The following is a 17554-nucleotide window of genomic DNA, read 5'->3' as shown; positions in this document are numbered from 1 at the left end:
CACAGAGCCATGGGGAAAAGAGTGATGGCACACCTGGAAAGCTCTCCGGGGACGGGGGGAAGGCGATGCCGCCTGCGAGGGGCGTGTGGGGCAGGGCTGTCAGACATGTGGGCAGCGACAGAGCCGGCCGCGCCTGCCCCGCGGTGGAACGGCACTGCGACAGCAGCAGCCCAGTGCCAAACAGCGACAGCGGGGGACACAGCGCACGCTCGGCGGCGCTGCCAAACGAGGATTCATTAGCGGGGCCGAGGAGGGGCAGGGCCGCTCCGGCACGCCTGCCATAAAGTGATCTACTGGTGAAACCGCAGCAGGGACGGGACCTGCCACAACGAGATCCCCGGGACACAGCGCATGCGCGGGAGCCGGCCCGGCCGCGCGTGCTCGCGGAGGGGGAGAGGTCTCGCGCGACGGGGCGCGGCCATAGAGGGCGGTGGGCGTGGCCGGCGGCGTCGGGCCGGCGCTGCGCGTGCGCGGCCGTGAGGGGAGCGCTGGGCAGCGCCATATCCCGGCCCCCCCCCCCCTCGGCGTCCCGCGCATGCGCGCTGAGCTGCTGCGGGCACCTGCGTAATAGTGATCCCCGGGTCGCGCTCGGCGGAGACCGGCCCGGGAGGACATGCTGCCAAATAGTGATCCCAAGCTGGTGGTGGTCTCCTGAGGGGGCTGCGGGGTCCGGGGGCCATCCCCACACACCGCACCTGCCCGGGCAGCGCTCCCCGACTCCCTCCGGCCTCCCAGCAGCGCCGCACCGCCGGCGGGGCCGCTCCTCGGGCCGCGAGGTGAGAGCGGAGGGGAAGGAGTTGGGGGGGGGGAAAGAGCGCAGGGCCTGAGGGACGAGGAGGGGGGCGGCGGGGAAAAGTTGGGGAAAAACCTGGAGCGGCGGTTCCTGGAGATCACCGGGCTGGGGGAGAGGGGCTGTGGGGTGCCTGGAGCCGGGTGAGGAAACAGGAGTGGGAGAAAGAGAAGGGGGGCCGGAGTGGGAGCGCTGGGATGAGGAGCAGCATCAGGCGGTGAGGGGTGACAGGTTGTGGCCTGGCCGGGACCGCGGAGCACATTCCCGAGGCAGGAGGGAACTTGGGCTCGGTGGGAATCAGATCCGGGATCGCCGTTCCCCAGGCGAGTGTCGGGCCTGTGGTGCTGTTTGAAGGAAATGGTGCATCATCCTGCAGTGTGGAAAGGGAAATAATTCCCTTTCCCGGGAACTGGGGCCATCCTGGAGCGGTGCTGGTGCTGCTGCAAGCATCGCCTGGATTCCTGGTGTTCTAAAGGGAGAACAGAGTGTCTGGAGTGGGAAATGGAATTGTCTGGGTCTGACAGGAGTTCTTAGAGGGGCAGGAAAATCTCAGGTGTGATGAGATTTGGTGTCAGTTCTCTCTAACTCAGCATTGATAAACGTGTTTGTATTGTGGTTCTAGAGCATCGTCCTGACATAAGGAAAATAATGACTTTTCCCTGATTTCCTCTTTTTCTTCCCTTTCCCTTTGGACTTCTAAGTGGTGGCTTGTTGTGAAGCCCTGTGAGAGTCTGGAGAATGACACATATTTATGCTTTATAAAACAGAACTCTAAACCCTAAATTATTTAAGTAAAACATCCACCTGATTCCTCTTTCAGTGACATTTTCCGAACAGCTGCCCAGAACGATTTGGTGTCATTTTGTCCTTTGTTTTGTTGTGACCTGAAGCAAAAACAGATTTTTTTTTTTCCCCCCCTTTTTGGTACTTCGTTACGGGTGGGATTGAGCTCAAGACAGAAGTGCTTGCAGGGTGTCATCCTGTCACTGCATCAGCAGAGGACAGTAACACAAAACTGTGCCCATCAAATGGAAACTGCTCCCAGATTTGACAGCCTGATTTACTGGAGTGGAGTTACTGTTAGAAAACTACTCCTTTTCTCCCCAAAACCTCTGGGATTTGGGCACAAATACAGGTCAGGGAGAGGGGTTAAAGTGAGGGCATCACTGCCTCCCCAGCCCACCCTGAGGTGCTTAAAAACCCCCATTGTTTCTGTGCCACCATAATTCCAATTTCGTGCTGTTTTCCGGCGGAGGAGGCTCCAGCCCTGCCGATATCCCTGATAAATGTTAAACCCAGTTAACCGAGCAGCTCCTGTCCCAGTTTCCGCTGGGGCGGTGTGGGGGGAGCTCTGGGGTTAATCCGGGAGTGCAGCTGAGCCTCTCTTGGGCAGGGACTGGGAGCTGAGCTTATTCCCAGTGGGATTTTTCTGGACACCACCCCAGGCTCCAGTGACGGGCACTTCCCAGCCTCGCTCCTGGCACCCCTCGTGCCCAGCATTTCCCTGTGGGGTTCGCTGCTCCTTCCTGCCTCGCTGGGCACCTGGAAACTCGGGATCATCCCTCTCCCGAGCTTTATCCCTGCCAGATCGGGCAGGGAGCTGGGAATGCTCCCGCTCCCCGTGCAGGCAGGAGCTGTTGCTGTGTTGTGGATGGCGCTGGGAGCTCCATGCGTGGAAATCTCCATGGGAATTCTGTCGGATCCCTGCTCCCCGCCCGGCTCCGGCTGGATTTGCTGCACGGGTGGAGGATTATGTAAGATCTTGCTGATTCCTCCAGCCTCGCTCTGCTGGGGTTTGCTGCTCGCTACAGAGAGGAAATACAGCAAAAACCTGTCAGAAAATGGAGAACCCCCGAAATAAACAAACAAAAACGGCCGAAACCCTTTTATCGAGAGTGCTGCTCCTGGGTGCTCAGTCCAGCAGCTGCTGCTGTGAAGTGCTTGTGCCTGGAGTTGAGAGCCCTGAAATAAAAACGCGTGGCCACGTGCAGAAACACCTGCTGGGGCAGGAAGCTGCTGTGGGGTTGAAGTGTTTGTACCCCCGAGGAGGCAGAGGAACTGTTGGTGCCCAAGAACTGATCTGGAAATAGATTAGGTTCTGTTGTTGTTGGTGGTGGTTTTGCCCCAGGTTGTGCTCAGACCCCCCCATTTCACTGGGGTGGATTCTCAGAAGCTCTGTGGGCACTCTGGAATTCCCAGAAGGGTTTTTGCTGCATTAGAGGCACAAATGTCCCAGGATTTCCTCTCTGGGGCCGTTCCCACTCCTGGAGTGCACAAGGTTGGAGAATGCCCAGGGTCTGCCCCTCCTGACCTCAGCTTCCAGCCAGGAACATCCCAGGGAAGTCACTGGGGTTTGCAATGGATATTGTGGAATTTTAACCAGCAGATCTCCAGCGCTGCAGGTGTATCCTGGGAGTACTCCTGGCTTTAGGTTGGTGCCAACCTCCCCAAACCTGGCCTAAGAGTCCCAGTGTTCCTCAGCAGTAAATATTTACAGCCTGTGTGATTTAGGGTTGATTTATTTTTTCATTTACAACTCGAATTAGAGCATTAATCCCAAAGCAGGGAGAAGGCAGCGCTTTGCTGCCCGGCTCTGGAGGTGGCACCAATAGGAACAGGCATCCAGTGCCTCTGGCCCAGGCTTTTATTCCTATTGATTAAAAACATATTAAATACAGAATGTCTCAGCCACTACAATCTTTTCTTTGCTCTTTGTCTTATTAATCCAATAATCCTGGTCTTGGACAGTTGGGATATTCAAATATGGATGTAGGGGAAGGCCATAATAATTATTTTCAGAGTGTGATTAATATGATTTTTTGATGTTAATGTAAAATTATTAAATTATGCCAGCAGACCCATCACACCTTATCAAAATCTGTGTGATATCTTGTATGGAAACACAGCCGAGGAGTTGGAAGAAGGCTGGAGGGGGAAGTTGGTTGGAATCTGGTTCCCTTTTCCTTCCTCCTCCTCGTGCTGGTGTTTCATAAGGGCAGGGAAAAGACTGAACAAAGTCACGTTGGAGATGAAGCGCTCTTCCTGCCTGGAAAAGCATTCCTGGTGCGATGGGCTGCAAGCAGGAGTTTGTTCCTACTGAGTTTTCTGGATCAGGGCTGATCCATAGCCTGGGAATCAGGAGGAAACAGGGACTCAGCTCTTGGAGTAATCATTTGAAATCTGGATTTTAAGGAATCCGGGTTATCCCTGCTGCTCTCTCCCACATGAGTTCCTTTGGCCTGGCATTCGTGGTTCCAGCTCATTCCCGTTATCCCTGCTCTGGCTGTGGGGATTTTCCGGTCCTTTCCCTCAGCACTGAAGGCTGGAACTCGCTGGGGTCACTCCTGGTTCCATGGGGTCACTCCCGGCTCCGTGGGGTCATTCCCAGTTCTGTGGGGTCATTCCCAGCTCCGTGTGGTCATTCCCAGTTCTGTGGGGTCATTCCCAGCTCCGTGGGGTCATTCCCAGCTCCGTGTGGTCATTCCCAGTTCTGTGGGGTCACTCCCGGCTCCGTGGGGTCACTCCCGGCTCCGTGGGGTCATTCCCAGCTCCGTGTGGTCATTCCCAGTTCTGTGGGGTCATTCCCAGCTCCGTGGGGTCATTCCCAGCTCCGTGTGGTCATTCCCAGTTCTGTGGGGTCACTCCCGGCTCCGTGGGGTCACTCCCGGCTCCGTGGGGTCATTCCCAGCTCCGTGGGGTCATTCCCAGCTCCGTGGGGTCATTCTTCCTCCCTTGCCCCATCCCATCCCTGCAGCTCTGCTCTTTCATTCCTTGCCCTTTTCCCCTCTTTCCCTTTCCAAACCCAACCTTCCGCTGTCCTTCCCACGGCTTTGAAGGATGCAGGGAGATAAATGAGCTTTTCCTTGTTTTCCTGCTCCAATTATCCCGTCCTGCTCCTTCTCCCCCTGCTCTGGGCTGTTCCCGGGCACTCTTTGATACTTTGCTGGCCCCAGGAGCGCCCACTCAGCTTTTGAAACTCTTAATTAAAAATCTCCTTCCTTTCCAGCCTCCCCTAGGTTACCTTTCCGTGAATAAACCTGGCTGAAAATGAATATACCCGGGAATTTCTGCTGGGTTTCTTAGCAGGGAGTTGGTTTATCGTGAGAAGCAGAAAATGAGAGATTTTTGGGCAAAAGTCCAGTCGTTTTGGGGTCTGTTCTAGGATTCCTTGTTGAGTTCCTGTGCCCACCGCTGGCAGGTGAGGTCTCAGCTCTCCCGGGGAGGTTTCCCTGCTGGGGAAGGTGGAGCTGAGCTGTGAAATCAGGAGGGGATTTTGGCAGGACAGGGTGACAAGGGAACACTTCCTGTGCTTCCCCAGAGCTGCTCTGGCTCTGCCCCTTGGATCAGATGTCTTCATCTGGAAGTGCTTGGGAATGGGGTGAGAATTGCTCTGTTTTCAGCTGTAATTTAACTCTGTCCAGAGCCAGGAGTTTGTTATTTATAGCAGAGGAGTAACAAACTCTCACCCTGTACACAGGGGGCCGTACAATAATATTTTCTGTTTTGTTTCCTGTGTTTTGATATTTCTGCCCGTGCCTCCACGTGTGTCCCTGCCTCTCCTAATCTGAATTATTTCCCAAATACTTCCCTCAAACCTCTGTGCCCGCGGTGCTTTTCCATCCAGCTCCAGTGCAGAGGTGCCAGCACTGCTGGCGAGGTGACACCTGGTGACACCTGAAGTGTCCTGAGCGGACAGGGATTTCCCTTCACCTGGGCTCAGCCTCTCCAATCCATGGAATTCTGGGCCGTGCCAGAGCAGTGATTCAGCACTTGGAGGTGGCAGGATGGATCTCAGTGACCTTTGCCGGGCCTCCCCTGTGCCTTTGCCTGCTGGGCAGGACCAGCTCCGGTTTTTCCTCCCGGGGAATTTCTGGGATGGATGTTCCCTGTCTGTCCCCTCCCGAGCTGCTGCAGCGCTCCCGGTCCCGGGGATGGCACCTGGGACAGGGATTTCGTGCCTCCCCGAGGAGTTGCACAGCTCTCTGTATTCACCTGCCCCGCAGAGCACCGGCAGAACGCTGGGACATCCCAGGCTGGGAGCGTTTTCCCGATAATGGAGAGTTAGGGAGAAGACAAGGTGGTGTTTGTGGCTGGAGGTTTCATTCCCACCTTTTGGCCAGGGATGTGTGGAGGGGCCACGGAGTTGCTGTTTCAGAGGATTTCAAAGTTATTTTAAATTATTTTTATGTCTTTTTTTTTTTTTCCAATCCACCCCTTTAACACTTCTTAAATAAAAGTCACATTTTTTCTATTATTTCTAAGAGATCAGAATACCTTGTTGTGGCAGTGAGTGAAAAGGTGTTAGTCAAGAACGAAATCACTAAAATTTACTGCAATTTTAACAGTACCACCAACAAAATCCAATTTCACGGCCGGCTCTCACGGTTAATTTATTCATTCCCTGCGTTTTCTCCTGCTGAAGCCTTTCCATCCCTGACCATCTTGTTGCTCAGCGTGCAGACAGGTGGCCGATCCCAAAGCCCTCCCTCCTCGTCCTGGCTGCTGCTCCCGCTCGCAGGAATCCGTGTGGCAGCCGAGCGCGCGCTGCTGCGGGACACAAAGCCGGGAGCAGAAGGCTGAGCCCGGCCTCTCCCCTCTGCCAGCCCCCTCAGCCCTGGGCTCCAGCCCCGGCTCTCAGGCTGGGTCGTGTTCCTGGAAACGTTTCAGTGCCACAGCACGTTTTGGGGGTGCTTGGAGAGGAGAGAGGAGCTTTGTGTCCTGTGACGTGGAACTGCTCAAGCTGGTTTGATTTGGCCTCAGTTCTGGTGGTTTGCGTCCCTGTGGCCCCATTTCCGTGCTGGTTGTTTGGATGGTTTGTGTCTCTCTGTGCCCCCCAGGTGCAGCTGAGCTCCGTTTCCGCGCTGCCTGTGCCCTCTGCCCGATTCCAAGCTGGCGATGTCCAGGGTGCCGAGTCCCCCCCCTCCGGCAGAGATGTCCAGTGGGCCCGTGGCCGAGAGCTGGTGCTACACACAGGTCAGCTCGCCTGGGCAGGGCTGAGCTCCCGGGAACTGGGGATCTGGGATGGGTCTGGAGCCTGGTGGGTGTGCGGTTACACACAGGGGAGTTGCACATAGGAGTTACACACTGCAGTTACACGCAGGGAGTTACACACGGAGCAGTTGTACACACAGGGCAGTTACACACAGGAATCACCGCAGTTACACACAGGGCAGTTACACACGGAGCAGTTGTACACACAGGGCAGTTACACACAGGAATCACCGCAGTTACACACAGGGCAGTTACACACAGCAATCACACGCTGCAGTTACACAGGGGAGGTACACACTGCAGTTACACACACAGCAATTGCAACAGTTACACACAGGGCAGTTACACACAGAGCCATTACACACAGCAGTCACTGCAGTTACAATGCAGTTACACAGCAGTTACACACAGAGCCGTTACACACACCAGTTACACAGCCGTTACACACCGCCATTACACACCAGTTACACACACCAGTTACACAGCCGTTACACACCGCCATTACACACCAGTTACACACACCAGTTACACAGCCGTTACACACAGCCATTACACACCAGTTACACACCAGTTACACAGCCGTTACACACAGCCATTACACACCAGTTACACACACCAGTTACACAGCCGTTACACAGAGCCGTTACACAGCAGTTACACAGGGGTTACACACAGCTGTTACACACAAAGGTTACACAGCTGTTACACACCAGTTACACAGCCGTTACACACCAGTTACACACACCAGTTACACACAGCCGTTACACACCAGTTACACACAGCCATTACACACCAGTTACACAGCCGTTACACACAGCCATTACACACCAGTTACACACAGCAGTTACACAGCCGTTACACACAGCCATTACACACCAGTTACACACACCAGTTACCAGTTACACACAGCCATTACACACCAGTTACACACAGGGGTTACACACCAGTTACACCGCCCTTACACCGCCCTTACACCGCCCTTACCCCAGCCCCCCGTGGCTGTCTCCCGGCAGCAGCCGCTGCTCCCCGTGCCGGGCACCGCAGGAGGAGGCGCCGGCAGCGGCCGCCGTGCCCTGGTTCCCGTTCCCGGCCCCTCTCTCAGAGCCGCCCTTTGTCCCTCTGGGCTGAGCCTAAAGCTGCTGCTCTCTCCTTGCAGATCAAGGTGGTGAAGTTCTCCTACATGTGGACCATCAACAACTTCAGCTTCTGCCGGGAGGAGATGGGGGAGGTCATCAAGAGCTCAACCTTTTCCTCTGGAGCCAACGACAAACTCAAGTGGTGAGACCCAGGGAGAGGGTTCAGCCCAGCTGGGGTGGAGTTTGGGGGCTGTGACAGAGGGAATCCATAAAAACATCGTTATCCTGCCCATGAAAGCCCTGATGCCTCAGCAGTGTTTGCACACAAACCAATATTTATCCTAAAAACATTTGTGGGATAAGTCCAGGTGAGGCCGTGAGGGTGCACAGCCCATTTCACCCTCCCAGTTCAGCCCCTCCTACTCCATGGGGTTCAAAAGTGAATTTTTCCTGCTGTGAATTCCCTTTCTGTGAATGGCAGCTTCTTGTGGCTGGGAAGAGCACAGGGATGAGGGAAGACCAATGTCCTGTCCCTGCTCCTGCCCAGGAGCTGCTCCCTCTTCAGGATGACCTCATTTGGGGCTTTTTCCTTTCCTCTAACCCTTCCTTATCTTCCCTGAGTCCTCCGGTCATTTCCAGTAGCTCATGGTGGACTTTGCTCAGAGCCTGTGTCTGCTCTGGTGCATCCATGGACTCTGATTCCTGATTTTATCCCGAGGCTGAGTGGTTCAGAACTTGGCTTTTCGGTACAAGCTGTGGGGAAGCAGCCCCTGGAAGAGCTGTATCCATGGGATACAGTGTGTGTTCCCTCCTTTGGGTGGCAGAGCTGTGTTTTCCTCGCCTGCCTTTTGTTCCTGAGTCACCTTTGTCCCCTCTGCGCTCGGCTCTCCCTGGAACATCTGGATCTGTGCGTTTTGGTCGCTGTGTGTGGGAGCTGTTCATTATCTGTCTGCTTTTTGTTCTTGGTAGATTCTGTGTCAAGTTTCAGGTCACGGAAGAGCCTCTTCCTGCCTTTTCTTCACACAGGAGGAGTTTTTCCTTTTAGCCCTGGTATTTTATTTTTTTTTTTAGGAACCACCGGCCTCCAGCAATCCCTTGTTCCCTGCAGTTGCCTCCTGTGGAATTTTATCAACCATTTCTCTCTGCATTTGTTGCACTTCCTCAAATCCATTCCCTCCATTTTATTTCTTCCACTTTCCTTTTGTGAGGATTGATATCCAGGGGGCTTTTCAGTGGTCCCAGCCGTTCTCCCTGCCCATCTCCCTGTGGATTTGTTGGGTTGCCCATAATTCCTGGGTGTTTTTCTCAGTGTGGGGATCAGCTGTAGCCCAGCTCTGCTCCTCTCACCCCTCTGTGCTTCTCTGGGGCTGTTGTTATCAGGGGTTGTTCTCAGCCCTCCTTTCCTGTGCAAACACGAAAATTCCACAGTGCCCTTCCTTTAAAGGATCCCTGAGCTGCCAGGCCCTGCTGCCGACATTCCCAATCCCCCCTTTTCCAGGTGTTTGCGTGTGAACCCCAAGGGCCTGGACGAGGAGAGCAAGGATTACCTGTCCCTGTACCTGCTGCTGGTGAGCTGCCCCAAGAGCGAGGTCAGGGCCAAGTTCAAGTTCTCCATCCTCAACGCCAAGGGAGAGGAGACCAAGGCCATGGGTGAGTGAGACCCCTCTGGGTGGGTGAAACCCCTCTGGGGATGAGCTGGACCAGGGTTTGGGTTGGCCCTGGCCCGGGTTAAGCCAGGCCTATCCTGCAGAGAGCCAGCGCGCCTATCGCTTCGTGCAAGGCAAGGACTGGGGCTTCAAGAAGTTCATCAGGAGAGATTTCCTGCTGGATGAGGCCAACGGGCTCCTGCCGGATGACAAGCTCACACTGTTCTGTGAGGTAAGCCCTGCTCCCAGCAGCCCCAGGCACGGCTGACCCTTCCCTCACCCCGGCTTTTACGGGGTCGGGAGCGCTGCTGGATGTTCTGTGACCCCGGGATTTCACTGCTCTGTGTGTGCCTCTCTCCCCGCATGATTCATCCCTTTGCTTTTTGGCTGCTTTCTGCTCGGCTTTTCCCTGGAATGACGATGGGAATGAGGCAGGTTTGATGATCATTTCACCGGTGCTTTGGTGTTCCCATCCATCTCTTTGTGCTCCTTGATTTGGGGCTCACTTGGGATAATCACACCCCTGGATCTGCCGGGGGAACTGCCCTGCCTTGACTTGCCTGCTGAATAAAGGAGAGCTTCTCTTTATTTTCTTCAATCTGTCTGTACAGCCAAAAAAAGAAAAAAAAGTGAAAAAAGGGGAGATTTTACAGTAATCACCATTTTCTGGTCATTGTGTTTGTGTTTTTCTACATCATTATTATTTCACTTGTGCTATTCCAGGCAGAGATGCAGCCAGTTATTTCCAAACCCAGAGATTTAAGTTGAAAAACCTTAATGAGCAAACAGAAACTCTAATTTAGTGTCTTCAGAGCTTCTTCTGCCTCACTCCCATTGTCTTTTTAACTGCAAACCCCCTCCTGGAGCTGTTTTTTGCCAGAAGAGAGCAGAACAAGTTGTTCTCTCCTTGCATCTCCTGCACTGTTTTTTTTTCTCGGAGTCTTTTCTTGTGCTGTGTTTTCTTTCAGGAATAAAAGAAGGGCTTCAAAGTCCTTTGACAGCTGGGATTTTTGGTTTGTTTTTGGGGCGGTTTTTTCAGGTTTTGGCCATCGTAATCATGCACGTTTAAATGAACAAACATCTCGAGGATGTTTAATCAGCAGCAGAAATTCTTAGGGGTGGAAGGAGCCCTTCCTTGAACACAAAATGGGAGGAGAAAGGACAGAGTCAGGCATGGCAGAAACAAATCCTTACCTGGTTTGGCACCCAAGGCTGGATCCTTCTCCTCTCCTTTTTCCTTTCCTTTTTCTTTCTCTCCTCTCTCACTTCCTGCTTCCCTTCTCCTTCCCCACCCTGTGGAGCTTCCCTTGCTGTCCTTGCTCTCCCTTGGCCACTGGTCATGAACAGAACTGAAACTTAACTGGGGCTGGACAGCAAATTCAGGGAACAGCCTCACTTCTGCTTCCCTGTCAGTCACCTCCTCTATTCCTGATTCCAGCAGGGCACAATTAATCACAGAGCTTTGCTAATTGGCCTCTGCTGCAGCTGTGATTTGCCTGGTTTTAACCACGGGGTTGGTGCTGCACAGGCTCCTAATGAGGCCCTTCTGGAGGAGATTCCTCACCTTCAGAGCAGGGATTGGGAATCTGCCTCCTCCAGACCTCCCTGATTATCTGACATAAACTGGGATTTGTTTAACTTAGTCTTGAGGTGGGGTTTAATGTATTTTAGAACGCCGAACTCTCACAGAAGGAGAAGCAGGAGGGCCTTGAGGGGTTCCCTGTGGGGTGTGTGCTGGGCTGTGGGAGCTCTGTGTGTCCCTCACTTCCCCTGGATTGGTGGCTGTTGCACTATTGATTGGGGAGGTTTCACAGTGCTGATGGAAGGAGAAACTGGGTCAGGTGTGGTGTCTGGAAAAAATCCGGAAAGAGCGAAAATCCGGTTCCACTTCCTTCAGCCAGCACCTCGTGAATCGCATGGACGTGCTGTCAGTGTGGGGCTGGGAAGGGAATCTGCTGGTGGGATTTGGGATTCGGGAGGGACACCCTGGTGCAGGGATCTCTGGAAAGGACCCTTTAAACGCGGGGAATTTTTCCCCCCCCCAGTGCCTGAACCGAGAGCTGTGGGGTTTGCCCTGCGCTCCCTTCCCCTGTCCTGCAGGGTGAGGAGCTGCTCCAGGCTGTGTCTGAGGTTCCCCTGTGCCCCCAGGTGAGCGTGGTGCAGGACTCGGTGAACATCTCGGGCCAGAACACCATGAACATGGTGAAGGTGCCCGAGTGCCGCCTGGCCGACGAGCTGGGCGGGCTCTGGGAGAACTCGCGCTTCACCGACTGCTGCCTCTGCGTGGCCGGCCAGGAGTTCAAGGGCCACAAGGCCATCCTGGCAGGTGGGTGCTGCCCCGAGCCCTGGGATGGGGGGCACGGAGGGAATGGCATGGGAAGGAGGGAGCTTAGAGCTCATCCATGGCAGGGCCACCTTCCACGGTCCCAGGCTGCTCCAAGCCCCGTCCAGCCTGGGACGCTGCCACTTCCACAGCTGCTCTGGGAATCCCATCCCAGCCCCTCCCCACCCTCACAGGGAACAATTCCTTCCCAATATCCCATCCATCCCTGCCCTCTGGCAGTGGGAAGCCATTCCCTGTGTCCTGGCCCTTATCCAGAGTCTCTCTCCTGGAGCCCCCAGTACCAAGTGCATCTCCTGGCTATGGACCAGCCCATCCAGCCTGTTCCAGAAATCACCTTTAACTCTGCCCAGTTCATGGAATCCTGGAGTGGTTCAGGTTGGAAGGGATTGAATCCCACCCAGTGCCACCCCTGCCCTGGCAGGGACTCCTCCCACTGTCCCAGGCTGCTCCAAGCCCCGTCCAGCCTGGCCTTGGACACTGCCAGGGATCCAGGGGCAGCCACAGCTTCTCTGGGAATCCCATTCAGGACAGGAGACAGCAGGAGCCTGGTGGGAGGTGCTGGGAGCTGCTGAGGTGCTGGCAGGCAGCACCCAGCCCTTCCCAGAGGATTCCAGCATTCCCAACATGTTGTGTTCCCTTCCCAGCGCGGTCCCCAGTGTTCAGCGCCATGTTCGAGCACGAGATGGAGGAGAGCAAAAAGGTGAGAGCTGAGGGAGGGGAATTCCTCCAGCAGGGAATGCCCTGCTCCGAGGATTCCTGTGAATCCTGGGACTGCTCCTCTCCCACGGGGTGCACCTCTCTGCTCCGGAAGGGAGGAGGAAAAGAGGGATCCGGGATCAGCTGTCCCCTTGTTCCCTTGGGGGAGAGGCTGGGAGGGAACAGGGAGAAGTAGAGAATGTGGGATACAACTTGGAGTTGTTCTTACTCCATCCACATCTTTTCTTTTACTCTCCTCCTTTCCCCCCTCCTTTCCCCTCCTTTTTTTCCCCCTTTTTTTCTGCAAGTTCAACTCCTTGTAACTGATTTCCCTCTGCCACTGAGGGGGTTCGGGGTAGAAGGAGCCCCTGAGCCTCTGGGCAGACCCTAAAAGGCTCCATTTTCCCGTTGCAGAACCGGGTGGAGATCAACGATGTGGAGCCCGAGGTGTTCAAGGAGATGATGTGTTTTATTTACACTGGGAAGGCCCCAAACCTGGACAAGATGGCTGATGACCTGCTGGCAGCTGCTGACAAGGTAAACTCGGGATTCAGAGATGCTGAGGAAGCTGGGAATGCCCTGGGATTTCCTTTCCACGGTGCTCCTGGTGCCCTGGGATGGGCAGGTTCCTTGGATTGGGGAAACCTGGATGTGCTGGAAAACACCTGGACCATCAGATTGACAGAGAGCACACCTGGAGCTGCACAGCTGGAGATCCATCAGGAATTTCTTTCTCCTCTGCTCATTTTTAAGCATTTTTGAAGCTTCCAGAGGACTCTGCTGTAGATCTTCCTGTTAAACCATCAGGAATTTTTGCTCTGCTGCTCATTTTTAAGGATTTTTGGAGCTCCCAGAAGAGCCTGCTCAGCATGATCCGAGCTGGGCTGAGAAGACAATCGCAGAGCGGACCCAGGGATGTTTTTCCATGTGGTTATTCCCAAATCCCCGGAGCAGCGCTGAGTCTGGACAAACAGTTCTCCTCCTGCTCTGCCTCCTGTCAGCCTGAGGCTCTGCAAAGCAGGGCTGGGAAGTGGTGTTGGTTTTCCTGCTGCAGTGCCAGTCCCTGCTGTTCCTGGGAGCTGCTGGAATTCCCTGTGGAGCTGCTGGAATTCCCTGGGGCTCTGCCCCCTCCCCTTTGCAGCTCCAGGGATGGGAGTGAGAGCTCTGCTGGCCCTGTTAACCCCTGAAAATCCCTGATTTTCAACCCAAACTATTCCCTTTTTCTTCTTTTTTCCCTTAAAAGTGACTCAGTGCTGGGGAAGGATCCAGTCTGGAGCCCAAATCCTGGATTTATCCCTGGAATAGCTCTGCAGTTCAGGATCCCCCCCTGCCCTGCCCTTGGGACTGAGAGCCCAGTGCAGTCTCTGGAATCCCGGGATTCTGCCCTGCTCCTGGAATCCTGGGATTCTGCTGGGCCAGGGGATCTGGGGCTGGGGGTGACCCTTTGTGACCCCTCGTGTCCATCCCAAGGTGAGAGGGGAAAAGCCCCATTCCAGGTAGGACCAAGGTGGGACTCAGAGCCAGGAGCTTCAGGGGCTGGGCACAGCCATGGCCACATTAATTCAATATTTAAAGGGATTGACTGAGAGCTCCCAGCCTCCTTCCAGGAGGAGCAGCACATGAAGGGCAGGGAGAGCTTTAATTTGGACTTTCCTGCCTTTTAACGCAGCTTTGCTTTCCCTTTGCAGCTCATTGTGTGTCTGTTAAAAGCAGGAATAAAAAACTCCTCCGTGCAAGCCCATAAAGCAGCCGGTATTTACCCAAGGGACTGAAGCAGCTCCTTCTGAGCTCTCCCGTCTCTTAGGAAAAAGCTGTAATTAGCCCAAAACCAAACCAAAATTCAGCTCCCCCAGCCCAGGAGCTCCCAGTGCAGGAGGCTGTGGGGAGCTGAGGTGGAATTAAAGAGTGAGAAAGGGGCAATGCTGCTGCTGAGAGCCCTCCGTGGCCACTTTGGGCCAACCGTGCAATTAAAAATGAGTTATTTGTAGCAAAAATGGAACTAAAAAATGGATACATGGAGGAGAATATTCCATCTGCAGCAGGAGAAGTGCCCGGCTTTATTTGTTACGTTTGGAGGCACTGACAGGCAATTATCCAAACTAATGGCTGCCCCAAGAAGCTGCTTTATTTATTGAGATGGATTAGCAAAGAAATTCGATTTGCCCTCTCAATTTGCAGGGCAAACTCTGAGTGCTCTGCCTCTGTTACCAGCCCGGCTTCAGGGGGAAATGGGGTTCACAACCTGGAATTCCTTGTTTAAATCCGGTCATGATGGGGGAAATCTCAGTGAGAACCTAAAGCCGACTCAATCAATCGATCAATTTACAGTGACAGAGCTGATCCCGTGGCAGAGGTCCCACCAGCTCGGCACAGAACATTCCTGGGGTGCAAACCCAGGGGCTGCTCCGAGTTTGTTCCTGAAGTGGAGGAGCACAACTGGAGGGTTCCCATCCCCCTCAGGTGTTCCCTGCTGGAATTCCCAGTTTTCGTTCCCCGTGTGCCCTGGAAAGGCTGAAGGTGATGGGTGAGGGTGCCCTGGGCAGTGCCCAGGTGTAATTCCGGGTGTAATTCCCAGTTTTTATCCCCAGTATGCCCTGGAGAGGCTGAAGGTGATGTGTGAGGATGCTCTGTGCAGTAACCTGTCCGTGGAGAACGCGGCCGAGATCCTGATCCTGGCTGACCTGCACAGCGCGGACCAGCTCAAAACCCAGGCCGTGGACTTCATTAATTAGTGAGTGATTACTGCAGCAGGGACCAGCTCTTCCCTTTCCCTTTCCCTTCCCCTTTCCCTTCCCCTTCCCTTTCCCCTTCCCTCTTTCACTGCTCACTCCAAACAAACCACAGTTGGACTTGGTGATCCCAAGGATCCTTCCCAGCCTCCAGGATTCCAGGATTTGTTGTTCAACGTTCCCTGTTAGCAGCAGTTCCCAGCTCCTGAGTTGGCTGTGCAGGGAAGGTTCTCCTCTGTTGGTTTTGGGTTGTCTCCCTGTGATCCATGATTTATCCAGCATTCCACACCTGGCGTTGCCCCAGATCCAGCTCAGCCTTGTCCTCTGGGGTTGTCCAGAGTGGGAACGGCCTGGGAGCTGCTCTGGAGTTTCCTGGGATGACCAGAACTTACAGGCAGGACAGGATCAGGGAATTCTGATGCTGGGATCATCCTGGAAGTGTCCCAGGCCAGGCTGGGAGCAGCCTGGGGTAGGGGGAGCTGTCCTGCCCATGGAGCTGGGTGAGCTTTAAGGTCCTTCCACCCCAAAGCGTTCCATGATTTGATGCTGAGGGATTGATTCCAGCTCTGAATCCAGCAGCAGATGGAAAATCCCTGCCAAGCTTTAATAAATGGAACATTTCTGTCACTCGGTGCAGCTCTTCCAGTGCTTTTTATATTGATTTAAACCATTCCTGTGCTGAGAGCCGGGGGGATGAGCTCCGTGTTCTGCCATCCCACCTGGAGCCTGCTGGAGCTTTTCCTGCTTAAATCCAAGCCCAAAATGGTGCCAAACCCCTCAGACACCTGACAGAGCTCCAGGAGGAGGAACCCCCGAGTTCCTCAGGCCTGTGGGAAGGACCTGTAGGGCTGCTCCCGTTTTCCCGGCCCCTGATCCCACTTTGTTCCCTGTTATCCCAGTCCCTAATCCCGGTTTGTTGCCCCATTATCCCAGTCCGAAATCCCGGTTTTCTCCCCATTCTCCTGGTCCCTAATCCCGGTTTGTTCCTCGGTTCTCCTGGTCCCCAATCCCGGTCTGTTCCCGGTTATCCCAGTCCCTAATCCCGTTTTTCCCCTGCGTTGCAGCCACGCCTCGGACGTGATGGAGACGTCGGGCTGGAAGTCCATGGTGGTGTCCCACCCACACCTGGTGGCCGAGGCCTATCGCTCGCTGGCCTCGGCGCAGTGCCCGTTCCTGGGCCCGCCCCGCAAGCGGCTGAAGCAATCCTAAACCCCGCCCGCCCTCATCCCGAGCTTTTCTGGAAGCGGCCCCAGCTGCTGCTGCCGCTGCTGCCCAACCCTTGACCACCGGGGAGCCGGCGAAACCTGTGGAGCTTGGACTCTGTTGTTGGGGGGAAGAGGCTGCTCCGTGTGACATCCAGACTTTGTCCAACAGCACCGAGAAACTTTGGGAAAAGGGGGGAGGGTGGGCTCTGGGGCTGTTCCTGCGATTCCCTGTGTCTGTGTGTTCCCTTGCACCCGGCTCCAGGCTCGGGATCCGGCGCCGTTCCCCCGGGATTCCCGGCCCCGGGGCTCTGTGTGTGTGGGATGCTGGGGCAGGAGGACATTGCTCGCTTTGGGAGGAGTGAAGGCAGAAGTTCCAGCGAGGTTTTGGGAAGGAAATCCCCGACAGGAGCTCCAGGAGTATTTATGGCAAACGTTCCGCGAGTCCTTGCGGCCGAGCCGAGCGCTGGACGTGCGTGTGCCCCCTCTGCCCGCAGCAAGGAGATGAATTTGCTCTGTTTTAGCACTTGTGTGTCCACTGCAAGCAGAAAAAATGGTTCAAAACCCCCTTTTTCTATAAAATCTCAGCTCGGAGCGCGAGGAGCACTGAGGGCTGTGCTTGGAGAGGACTGCAGACCCCTCGCGCCGAGAGCGACACCGACGGTTTCTGTTCGAAATATTGTGGGAAAAGTTTCTGGCATTTTCCCCTGCTTTATTTCCCCTTTCCTCCTTCTTTTTTTAACAAAAAAAAAATAACCCCAACCCCCCCCCCCCCCCCCCCCCCAGGATGAATTTTGTTGTTGCTGAAGGCTGCGTGCGACGTCCCTGAGTTGCTCCATGATTCTTACACTGTTTGTACCTGGTGTGGCTGTCTGGAGCCAGCCCTGTTCCTTTCTATTCCGTCACTTCTTACAGCAGAGATGTTTCAATAGCTGGGAATTCTTTTTGGGTTTTTTGTTTTTTGGTTTTTTTTTTTTTCTTTTGGAAAATATAAATAATTCCTATTTTGTACCGTGTGGTATCTCTGGCCTTTTCTTTTTGTTGGTGTTTTTGAATTGTCTCCTTTTTAAGCCCTCTCAG

The 17554-nt window shown here is 54.5% G+C and overlaps 1 protein-coding gene across 1 annotated transcript; it reads left to right on the top strand.

Annotated features, from left to right (window-relative positions):
* Positions 1-472: 472 nt before the first annotated feature.
* On the top strand, positions 473-17485 carry LOC125333729 (speckle type BTB/POZ protein). The gene is made up of 10 exons (XM_048319903.1): positions 473-776; positions 6628-6763; positions 7938-8059; positions 9356-9507; positions 9608-9735; positions 11652-11829; positions 12492-12547; positions 12958-13080; positions 15132-15274; positions 16337-17485. The coding sequence occupies exons 2-10, from the start codon at positions 6686-6688 to the stop codon at positions 16479-16481; spliced, it is 1125 nt and encodes a 374-aa protein (XP_048175860.1). The 5' UTR covers positions 473-776; positions 6628-6685; the 3' UTR covers positions 16482-17485.
* The last annotated feature ends 69 nt before the right edge of the window (positions 17486-17554 follow it).

This window comes from Corvus hawaiiensis, chromosome 1, assembly GCF_020740725.1.
Source record: "Corvus hawaiiensis isolate bCorHaw1 chromosome 1, bCorHaw1.pri.cur, whole genome shotgun sequence".
Lineage (NCBI taxonomy): Eukaryota > Metazoa > Chordata > Aves > Passeriformes > Corvidae > Corvus > Corvus hawaiiensis.
This window is presented reverse-complemented; position numbering and strand designations above follow the sequence as displayed.

Bases quoted from the DNA above. Each gene is read 5' to 3' on its own strand.
- LOC125333729 (XM_048319903.1), top strand. From the start codon at position 6,686: ATGTCCAGGGTGCCGAGTCCCCCCCCTCCGGCAGAGATGTCCAGTGGG. The intron at 12,548-12,957 runs GTGAGAGCTGAG...TTCCCGTTGCAG, and splicing joins AGATGGAGGAGAGCAAAAAG to AACCGGGTGGAGATCAACGA. The intron at 15,275-16,336 runs GTGAGTGATTAC...CCTGCGTTGCAG, and splicing joins GCCGTGGACTTCATTAATTA to CCACGCCTCGGACGTGATGG.